At 40.5% G+C, this 12,027-nt stretch overlaps 1 protein-coding gene across 17 annotated transcripts in view; it reads right to left on the bottom strand.

The window, feature by feature from the left end:
- The window catches only part of LOC116811472 (histone demethylase UTY), a 262,322-nt gene that overhangs the window by 72,905 nt on the left and 177,390 nt on the right, over positions 1-12,027 (bottom strand). For 3 of the 17 annotated variants that reach the window (XM_032756507.2, XM_058434454.1, XM_032756508.2), the window contains one exon: positions 7,087-7,212. The exons of 13 other annotated variants lie outside the window; for them this stretch is intronic. In XM_032756507.2, the coding sequence (XP_032612398.2) occupies positions 7,130-7,212 (83 nt within the window). In that variant the 3' untranslated portion in view covers positions 7,087-7,129. Of the gene's footprint in view, positions 1-4,228; positions 4,655-7,086; positions 7,213-12,027 lie in introns of those variants that run through there. One more of the 17 variants, XM_058434455.1, reaches the window with a different exon arrangement.

Below are 12,027 nucleotides of genomic sequence, written 5' to 3'. Positions count from 1 at the left end.
AAAAAAAAAAAAAAAAAAAATCCGTTTATCATGCTCTGAGCCTAGATTTATCCTGAGACCCTGGACAAAGACACTGTAAGAACACAACAATATATCTTATAAATAGTAACGCAAAAATTCTAACAAAATATTAGTAAGACGAATTCAGAAACATGTTATAGAAAGTTTGTATGTAATGAACTAGTGGACTTTCCTTCTGAAATTCTTGAATCATCAACAACATATTAAAATCAGTCAATTTAACATATATTAATAAAATGAAGAAAAAACTCACATGATCATCTCAACTGATAAGAAATACAATTTCACAGAATTCAATATCCTTATATATGATAAAAACATTCTACAAACTAGGCACAAATGGAAAGGTCTTCAACATAATAAAGGCCATATATGAAAAACACATAACTTAATGTTGTACCTAGGAAGGACTGATAGCTTTTTTTCTAAGATCAAGAACAAGATAAGGATTTACAGTTTGGAAAACTAAATACTGTTAACACGTCAATATTACCAAAAGTGACCCACAGATTCAATGTAACCTCTACCAAAATACCAACAACAATTTTTGAAGCATTAAAAAATTCATCTTGGCAGGGCACAGGTGGTTCATGCCTGTATCTCAGCACTTTGGGAGGCCAAGGTGGGAGGATCATGAGGTCAGGAGATCCAGACCATCCTGGCTCACATGGTGAAATCCTGTCTCTGCTAAAAATACAAAAATACTAGCTGGATGTAGTGGCACAGGCCTGTAATCCCAGCTACGTGGGAGGATGAGGCAGGAGAATGGCATGAACCTGGGAGGCAGAGCTTGCAGTGAGCCGAGATCGCATCACTGCGCTCCAGCCTGGGCGACAGAGCCAGACTCTGTCTCAAAAAAAAAAAAAAAAAAAAAAAAATTCATCTTAAGGAAGTTCAATGGAAAAATGATCTTGAAAAACACTACTTGACTTTAAACCATACTATAAGGCTACATACAGTAACTAAATCAGCATGGTACTGCTGTTTTGACACATAGTCAGACCAACTGAGCAGAACAGAAAACACGGAAATAAAGCCACAGACCTACAACTGTCTAATCTTCAACAACACTGATATAAATGAGCAATGCAGAAAGGACTCCCTTTTCAACTAACGGTGCTGGGTGGAATAACCTGCTAGCCATACACAGAGAAATAAACTGCATCCTTACCTTCCATCGTATATAAAAATTAACTCACGATGGACTAAATATTTAAATGTACGATGTCAAACTATAAAAAAAGAAAACTAGAAAATACCCTTCTCAACACTGGTTTTGCCAAACAATTTTTAACTATGTCCCTAAATTCAATTGCCACAAAAATGAAAATTGATAAGTGGGACCCAATTCAGGTATAGAGCTTCAGCACAGCAAAATAAACAAACAAAAACTATCAACAGAGTAAACAGTCAGGCTACAAAATGGGATAAATTATTGGTGAACTATGCATCTGACAAAGGTCTAATATCCAGAATCTACAAAGTACAAATCAACAAGCAAAAAACAAATGACCCCATTAAAAAATGGACAAAGGATATGAAAAACGTATGTCTACTTAAAAGAGGACATATAATTTGTTTTCTGTTAGGAGAAAAAAAAAACATACAAGTGGCGGTCAAAAAATGTGAAAAATGTGGCTGGGCATGGTGGCTCATATAATTGCAGCACTTTTGGGAGGCCGAGGTGGGCGGGTAATCTGTGTTTGGGAGTTCGAGACCACCCTGACCAACATGGAGAAACCCTGTCTCTACTAAAAATACAAAATTAGCTGGGTGTGGTACAGGCACATGCCTGTAATCCCAGCTACTCGAGAAGCTGAGGCAGGGGAATCGCTTGAACCCGGGAGGAGGTTGCAGTGAGCTGGAGATCGTGCAATTGCACTCCAGTCTGGGCAACAAGAATGAAAACCTGTCTCAAAAAAAAAAAAGAAGAAAAAAAAAAGGAAAACGTTCAATCATCACTAATTATCAGAGAAGTGCAATCAAAATCACAATGAGATACTATCTGATACATTAGTCAGAATGACTACTATTAAAAATAGCCAAAAACAAAAACAAAAAAAAACCCAACACATGCTGGTGAGGCTGTGAAGAAAAGGGAAGGCTTACACACTGTTCATGGGAATATAAATTAGTTTAGCCACTGTGGAAAGCAGTTTGGAGAATTCTCAAAGAACCTAAAATAGAGCTACCATTTGACGCAGCAATCTCATTACTGGGTACCTACCCAGTGGAAAACCGAGCATTCTACAAAAACAGACATGTACTCCTATGTTCATCATCACTGCGCTATTCACAACAGCAAATGTGGCAGGCCAGGTCTCATTAACAGCTGAACAGGCAGGCCTGCATTGCAACTGTTTCAGCACTGACTGAGTGGTTAATTTAAATATTAAAAGCTGAAAGAGTCAGTGCCCTCATATAAAGGCTGGAATGTAACAAAAGCCCATGGAGAGTTTTGCCCAGGCCTTTTCTGGGCCTTGAAGATAACAAGGTAACAAATTCTTAACAGAATTTGCTTAGGATTAAACGAGTTTTGATTGGGGATCTGAAGAAACTCCCCAGACCTACACAAACAAGTTTTATTGGTGGTCTAAAGAAACTCCCCAAACCTCCACGACTTAGCAGGAAACAGGATAAAGGTCCTCAGCACCTCGACACATCTAGATTAAGTAAATTTACTAAGGCTCCAGAGGAAGGTCTTCAAAACTCAGACCCCTTGGTTATAAATTAGAAGGTGTTAATCACTCATGACTTTAGATGAATGCACACTACACATTGACATATAACTTAGAAGGTATAAGCTCTAGAATACTTTGTAATTTTTCAGTTGTAATTTTCCTGGCTTTTTCCCTGTACCCAGTTACTTCAGAAATAAATGCTCTTCTTTCCCAGTTCATCTGCATCTCATTATTGGGCCATGAGAATAAGCAGCCCAATCACTGGTTTGGTCTGGGAACACAAAGACATAGAATCAACCTAGGTGCTCATCAATGTTGGATTGGGTAAAGAAAATGTGGTACATATGGACAATGGAACACTATGGAGTCAAAAAAAGAACAAAATGATGTCCTTTGCAGCAACATGGATGTAGCTGGTGGCCATAATTCTAAGCGAATTTACTTAGAAACAGAAGACTAAGTGTTGCAGGTTCTCCCTTATAAGTAGGAGCTAAACACTGAGTACATATGGAAGTAAATTTGAGCTAGACATGAGAGGAAAGGAGGTGGGGCATGAGCTAGAAACTACCTATTGTGGGGTACTATGTTCACTTCCTGGGAGTATTAAACCCAAGTGACAAATCTGCACATAAACCCTCTGTCTTTAAAACAGAAGTTGATATTTTAAAAATAAAGAAAGGGCTAGGCACAGTGGCTCACGCCTGTAATCCCAGCACTTTGGGAGGCAGAGGCGGGTGGACCACGAAGTCAGGAGATCAAGACCATCCTGGCTAACACGGTGAAACCACATCTCTACTAAAAATACAAAAAATTAGCTGGACATGGTGGTGGGCACCTGTAGTCCCAGCTACTCAGGAGGCTGAGGCAGGAGAATGGCCTGAACCCAGGAGGCAGAGCTTGCAGTGAGCCGAGATCGTGCCACTGTACTCTAGCCTGGGTGACAGAGCAAGACTCTGTCTCAAGAGAGAAAAATGAACAAAAATGAACACTTCTTAATTTCAAAATTTACTATAATACTATAGCAATCAAAATAGTATAGTAGTATCATAAAGACAGACATATGGACCAATAAAAGAGAACACAGAATCAAGACAAAAACTCTTGCATGATTTTTGATGAGACTGCCAAGACCATTGAGCAGGAGAAAGGTCAGTCTTCTGAATGAGATTGGAAAAACTAGGCATTTACATGCAAAAAGCCAAAGTTGGTTCTTTAGCTTGGATCACATACAAAATTAACTTGAAATAGATCAGAGACTCAAACATAAGAGCTAAAACTATAAAATTGTGAGAACAAGTAAAAACACTCTGACGTGGTATTCAGCCATGATTTCTTAAACTTCTAAAGAATGTGTCAACAAAGTAAGTAAATAAATTGGACTTCACAAAAATTAAAAATTTATCAAATGACACTATTACCAAAACAGTAAAATTACAATAAGCACAATTGGAGAAAATACTTGTAAAACATTGTAAATCATTGCAAATACTTGTAAATTCTCTTGGGCAATGCTAGTGGGAATTACAAGGGTGCGGGCACGGTGCAAAACAATATAGTCCAAAACGATATAGTCGTCCTTTAAAAAGTTCATCAAGTAATTACCACACAATCCAGTAGTTGTAGAGACCAGAACACGTAATTTACATCAATTTTCAGAGCAGCAAAACTCAACACAGTAGTAACTCAAATGTGCATAGATAAACAAAATGTGGTACATACTTAATGGAGTTACTATTCAGTCATAAAAAATAGTAAAATTATACTGCTAAAAACACAGATGAACCTGGCTGAGAAAGCCAGACATGAAAGGACAAATACTTTATGATTCCACTTACATGAGTAACACAGAATTTGTGAAACGTATTTTGAAAGAATGTGAAAAAGACATGATCGGGCGCAGTGGCTCACACCTGTAATCCCAGCACTTTGAGGGACCAAGGCAGGCAGATCACCTGAGGTCGAGAGTTTGAGACCAACCTGACCAACATGGAGAAACCCTGTCTGTACTAAAAATACAAAATTAGCTGGGTGTGGTGGCGCATGCCTGTAATCCCAGCTACTGGGGAGGCTGAGGCAGGAGAACAGCTTAAAGCCAGGAAGCAGAGGTTGCAGTGAGCTGAGATCACACCACTGCACTCCAGCCTGGGTAACGAGCGAAACTCCATCTCAAAAACAAACAACAACAAAAAAACAAAACAGAGATTATTAAGGGGTTGGGGAAGAAACTGTAAAAGGAAAATATCTTATTACTAAGCTAAAGGGAAAAGTCCAGCTGGGAACTGCTTAGGACAATCCTGCCTCCCATTCTATTCAAAGCCACCCCACTGCTCACCGAGATAAATGCGTATCTGACTGCCTCCTTTGGAGAAGCTAATCAGGAACTCAAAAGAATACAACCATTTTTTCTCTTACCTACCTATGGCCTGAAGACCCCCTCCCCAGAAATGAGTTGTCCCTCATTTCCACACCTAACCAGTGGTTCATCTTACATATATTGATTGATGTTTCATGTCTCTCTAAAATGCACAAAACCAAATTACCCTCATCACCTTGGGCATATGTCGACAGGACCTCCTGAGGCTATGTCATGGGTGTGTGTCCTTAATCTTGGCAAAATAAAACTTTCTAAATTAAATTAACTGAGACCTCTCTGAGATTTTCGGGGTTCACAGTGAGGTAACCAAAGAGGGATTTTGAGTGGAGGTACCTCTGACCTTTCATGAATCTCCTATCGGTGCTTGGTACCAGCTTGAGCTATCTTTATGCATTACACCAACACGACAATTCGCTGAGGCATGGAAGAAGCCTCTCCAGAGAATCCCTGATCTCCCAAAATTTGTTCGAGATCTGAAGTTTATTTTGCTGTACAACTTTTTTTTTTTTTTTTTTTTTTTAGTTTTACTTGCTTCTAATGCAAGGAAGGCATGCTTTTCCTGCTTCCATGATGATGGAAGGCAGGTAACTCCTTTATGGAGTTTGTGCTCTATTCCAACAGGGAAGATGAGTTGTTCTTTGTTGTTTTTTTTTTAACCTGCTTCTAGGATGGTGTAAGGCAGTTATCAACCTGAGACCCATCCATAGGTTAAGTAACTGAACTGTGGTTTGCTTTGGCTAAAGTTAAGATTAACAACCAGCTGGTCTTAATTTCTCCTTACCATCAGAGCACTCAGTAACCATATAAACTGTGTGATTATTTGTTTTGCTTAACTGTTTTGTTGTTTTTTGTTTCTGTTTTTGTTGTTTTTTCAGTCTTTTTCCCACTGGGTTTGATCAACTCTACATGACTTGATCAAATCCAAAGGAAGTTATAAATTATGGGAAAAAAAGCCTCTGAAGTGACTAAATTCCCATGAGACAGAGAGAGAGAAAAAAAAAGATGGCACAGTAGGGGAAGAAAAATGGCTAGCAAAAGGAAAAATAAAAAGAAGAGAAACTCTTTTGATTTTGGCTACTATAAGGCATTATTGATGTAAAAGGCCACCTTTTTGCAAGCCAGGCCAAAAGGACAGAGCAATGTCTGTATTTCTGAAATAGCAGCAGTTTGTCCTATTTGAAATATCGTAATGAGATTTTAAAAGATTTTTTTTTAGATGGAATTTTGCTCCATCACCTGGGCTGGATTGCAGTGGCACAGTCTCGGCTCGCTGCAACCTCTGCCTCCTGATATCAAGTGATTCTCCTGCCTCAGCCTCCTGAGTAGCTGACATTACAGGCACACGACACCATGCCCGGCTAATTTTCATATTTTCAGTAGAGACGAGGTTTTGCCGTGTTGGTCAGGCTGGTCTTCAACTCTTGACCTCAGGTGATCTGCCTGCCTTGTCCTCCCAAAGTGCTGGGATTACAGGCGTGAGCCAACACACCTGGCTGCTTGTGTACTCTTTAATAAAGAAGACAGTGGTCCTAGTTTAATAAAAATAGTTACATCTTGAATTTAGTAAGATTGCCGTAACTTCTAATCTTTTGGCTTCAAGCAGTACAGTCCACAGGTAGTAGGGCTTACTTTACAAAAGAAATGTTACTGTCTTTGTTTCAAAGTTAAACTGTAAACTAACTTCCTCCAAAGTTAGTTTGGCCTAACACCCCAGGAATGAACAAGGACAGCGTGGAGGTTAGAAGCAAGATGGTGTCAATTAGGTGAAATCTTTTTCACTGCCTCCATTATAATTTTGCAGTGGTGGTCTCATAACTTACAGTTGTGGTTTTTATAAATAATCTAGCTAAACAATTAAATTTATTTGGTAAATGTAATAGGATAAATACTTGCAGACAAATTTGTCAAAATTTAGAATCTAAAGTTAAATAACAGATGTTTTATTATTTGTGTATTTTCCAGTAAAAAATATATTTGTAGGAAAATATCCATTCTAGAAAAAAGGTGTGTTTTTAAAAAGGTGAACAATTTTTTGTCTAATTCAAAGCTTAGGTTATGTATAAAACAAAGTAAGCTGGACACGATGGCTCACACCTGTAATCCCAGCACTTTGGGAGGCCAAGGCAGGTGGATCACCTGAGGTCAGGAGTTCAAGACCAGCCTGGCCAACACGGTGAAAACTCGTCTCTACTAAAAACACAAAAATTGTCGGGGCATGATAGTGTATATGCCTATAATCCCAGCTACTTGGGAAGCTGATGCAGGAGAATCACTTGAACCCAGAAGACAAAGGCTGCAGTGAGTCAAGATCGTGCCATTGCACTCCAGCCTGGACAGCACAGTGAAACTGTCTCAAATAATAATAATAAAGTAAAAGGAACCAGCAAATAAAAGAGGTGAAAAGAAATTTTATAAAAATAAAGAGATTTTGTTTTGGTAAGAAAGCTTAAAGAGAAATACTTTCATATGAGAAAGAATCTTGTATGGTAAATTTAGTCCTGAGTAAAACAACTGGTTGTTTAAGAAAGAGGGATGTTCAAGACAAACCAGAGAGTCAAGTATATCACGACCCATCTGCATAAGTCACAATAAGAGGGTTTATTTAAAAAAAAAAAAACAACAAAAAAACCCCACAAAAAACACTTTCATATGATCAAGTTGTCCATGATTAAAGGGAAAGTACAACGGTCCTTCTAGAGACTGGGTTTGATGTTAAAAAAAAAACAAAAAACACTTACACATTAAAGGATTGGTTTGTGTAACAATGAAATTTTCATAAGAGGTTGATATACTCTTAATACATTATAAGATATTTTACCCCAAAGGTCAACTTCTATTGCATCTTGCTCGTTTTGGTTTTCTATCCCCTTTTAAAAGGCAAAATTAGGCCAGGCGCAGTAGCTCGCACCTATAATCACAGCACTCTGGGAGGCTGAGGCGGGCGGGTCACGAGGTTAGGAGATCAAGACCATCCTGGCCACCATGGTGAAGCCCCATCTCAGGTAAAAATATAAAAATGAGCTGGGTTGTAGTGGTGCATGCCTGTCTCAGCTACTCGACTGGCTGAGGCAGAAAAATTGCTTGAACCTGGGAGGTAGAGGTTGCAGTGAGCTGAGATAGTGCCATCACACTGCAGTCTGGCAACAGAGTGAAACTCCATCTCAAACACCAACACCAACACCGACAACAAAGGCATATAATAGTAACACTCCCCTTCAATTCATTTTCAGCTCAGATAAGTTTGTTTTTCTTCTGAAATTTTCTTCTGAGGGTTTGTATTTGTTGTGGTCTGATGCTAACAATGTATTCTTAAAGATCTAAAGAAAATGTTTTTTTTCCAACAGAATATTCTGGACAAAAAGGTCGTTTCTTTTGCCTTTTGGCAAACTGGTCTAACAGAGTTTTTACATTTTATCAAAATCATTCCTATGCTGTTATTATTAAGTTTGGTTTGCCTAGGAAAAACTGAGATTAGAAATAAGTTTCTTTAAATTAAGGTTATATGTCCTCGTATCTTGCTGTATGTGCTTTTAAAGTCTTTGTGATACTGAGTTACAGGGCTTTGGACTCCTGGTCTAAAAACACTGGTCTAAAAATGGAGTCCTGCTGAGGCTTAAACACTGAAGCCTCATCTTTAAGCCTGGTAAAAGATGCCAACCAAAATAAACTGAATTCCTGAGAAACACGTCCATAAATTAAAGCTATTCAACTCCTCAAGGCCCAAAGACTATTGCAAAAGAGGTATGTGACATTTTAAGGGACAATTTTGAAAGATAAGAGAAATTCGGTGGAGCCAAGATGGCCAAACAGGAACAGCTCCGGTCTACAGCTCCCAGCGTGAGTGACACAGAAGACGGGTGATTTCTGCATTTCCATCTGAGGTACCGGTTTCATCTCACTAGGGACTGCCAAACAGTGGGTACAGGACAGTCGGTGCAGCGCACTGTGTGCAAGCCGAAGCACGGCGAGGCATTGCCTCACTCGGGAAGCACAAGGGGTCAGGGAGTTCCCTTTCCTAGTCAAAGAAAGGGGTAACAGATGGCACCTGGAAAATTGGGTCAGTCCCACCCTAATACTGCGCTTTTCCAATGGGCCTGGAAAATGGCACACTAGGACATTGTGTCCCGCACCTAGCTCAGAGGGTCCTATGCCCACGGACTCTCGCTGATTGCTAGCACAGCAGTCTGAGATCAAACTGCGAGGCGGCAGCGAGGCTGGCGGAGGGGCGCCCGCCATTGCCCAGGCTTGCTTACGTAAACAAAGCAGCCAGGAAGCTCGAACTGGGTGGAGCCCACCACAGCTCAAGGAGGCCTGTCTGCCTCTGTAGGCTCCACCTCTGGGGGCAGGGCACAGACAAAAAGTTAGCAGGAACCTCTGCAGACGTAAATGTCCCTGTCTGACAGCTTTGAAGAGAGTAGTGGTTCTCCCAGCACGCAGCTGGAGATCTGAGAACGGGCAGACTGCCTCCTAAAGTGGGTCCCTGACCCCTGAGCAGCCTAACTGGGAGGCACCCCCCAATAGGGACAGACTGACACCTTGCTCGGCCAGGTACTCCTCTGAGAAAAAACTTCCAGAGGAACTATCAGACAGCTGAATTTGAGGTCTAACGAAAATCCGCTGTACTGCAGCCACCGCTGCTGACACCCAGCCAAACAGGGTCTGGAGTGGACCTCTAGCAAACTCCAACAGACCTGCAGCTGAGGGTCCTGTCTGGTAGAAGGAAAACTAACAAACAGAAAGGACATCCACACCAAAAACCCATCTATACATCACCATCATCAAAGACCAAAAGTAGATAAAACCACAAAGATGGGGAAAAAACAGAGCAGAAAAACTGCAAACTCTAAAAAGCAGAGCGCCTCTCCTCCTCCAAGGCAACGCAGTTCCTCACCAGCAAGGGAACACAGCTGGACGGAGGATGACTTTGAAGAGTTGAGAGAAGAAGGCTTCAGACGATCAAACTACTCCGAGCTACGGGAGGAAATTCAAAACAATAGCAAAGAAGTTAAAAACTTTGAAAAAAAATTAGACGAATGGATAACTAGAATAACCAATGGAGAGAAGGGCTTAAAGGAGCTGATGGAGCTGAAAGACAAGTTTCAAGAACTACGTGAAGATTGCAGAGGCCTCGGTAGCCGATGTGATCAACTGAAAGAAAGGGTATCAGCGATGGAAGATGAAATGAATGAAATGAAGTAAGAAGGGAAGTTTAGAGAAAAAAGAATAAAAAGAAATGAACAAAGCCTCCAAGAAATATGGGACTATGTGAAAAGACCAAACCTACGTCTGATTGGTGTACCTGAAAATGACGGGGAGAATGGAACCAAGTTGGAAAACACTCTGCAGGATATTATCTAGGAGAACTTCCCCAATCTAGAAAGGCAGGCCAACATTCAGATTCAGGAAATACAGAGAATGCCACAAAGATACTCGTTGAGAAGAGCAACTCCAAGACACATAATTGTCAGATTCACTAAAGTTGAAATGAAGGAAAAAATGTTAAGGGCGGCCCGAGAGAAAGGTCAGGTTACCCACAAAGGGAAGCCCATCAGACTAACAGCTGATCTCTCGGCAGAAACTCTACAAGCCAGAAGAGAGTGGGGGCCAATATTCAACATTCTTTTTTTTTTTTTTTTGAGATGTAGTCTTCCTCTGTAGCCCAGGCTGGAGTGCAGTGGCCCAATCTCGGCTCACTGCAAGCCCCGCCTCCTGGGTTCACGCCATTCTCCTGCCTCAGCCTCTCTGAGTAGCTGGGACTACAGGCGCCCGCCACCACGCCTGGCTAATTTTTTGTATTTTTTAATACAGACGGGGTTTCACCATGGTCTTGATCTCCTGACCTCGTGATCCGCCCGCCTCGGCCTACCAAAGTGCTGGAATTACAAGTGTGAGCCACCGTGCCCGGCCTAAAATCAAGCTATTTCAATTGAATAAAGGCACTGCTGGGATTCAACATTCTTAAAGAAAAGAATTTTCAAACCAGAATTTCATATCCAGCCAAACTAAGCTTCATAAGTGAAGGACAAATAAAATACTTTACAGACAAGCAAATGCTGAGTGATTTTGTCACCAACAGGCCTGCGCTAAGAGCTCCTGAAGGAAGCACTAAACACGGAAAGGAACAACCGGAACCAGCCACTGCAAAAACTAACGAGCTAAATAACCAACTAACATCATAATGACAGGATCAAATTCACACATAACAATATTAACTTTAAATGTAAATGGGCTAAATGCTCCAATTAAAAGACACAGACTGGCAAACTGGATAAGGAGTCAAGACCCATCAGTGTGCTGTATTCAGGAAACCCATCTCATGTGCAGAGACACACATAGACTCAAAATAAAGGGATGGAGGAAGATGTATCAAGCAAATGGAAAACAAGGGGTTGCAATCCTAGTCTCTGATAAAATAGACTTTAAACCAACAAAGATCAAGAGACAAAGAAGGCCATTACATAATGGTAATGGAATCAATTCAACAAGAAGAGCTAAGTATCCTAAATATATATGCACCCAACACAGGAGCAACCATAAAGCAAGCACTTCATAAGGCAAGTCCTGAGTGACCTTCAAAGGGATTTAAACTCCCACACAATAATAATGGGAGATTTTAACACCCCACTGTCAACATTAGACAGATCAACGAGACAGAAAGTTAACAAGGATACCCAGGAATTGAACTCACCTCTGCACAAAGTGGACCTAATAAACATCTACAGAACTCTCCACCCCAAATCAACAGAATATACATTTTCTTCAGCACCACACCACACCTATTCCAAAATTAACCACATAGTTGGAAATAAAGCTCTCCTCAGCAAATGTAAAAGAACAGAAATTATAACAAACTGTCTCTCAGACCACAGTGCAATCAAACTAGAACTCAGGATTAAGAAACTCACTCAAAACCGCTCAACTACATGGAAACTGAACAACCTGCTCCTGAAT

Source organism: Hylobates moloch, unplaced genomic scaffold (assembly GCF_009828535.3).
Source record: "Hylobates moloch isolate HMO894 unplaced genomic scaffold, HMol_V3 SCAFFOLD_25, whole genome shotgun sequence".
NCBI classification, from domain to species: Eukaryota; Metazoa; Chordata; class Mammalia; order Primates; family Hylobatidae; genus Hylobates; species Hylobates moloch.
This window is presented reverse-complemented; position numbering and strand designations above follow the sequence as displayed.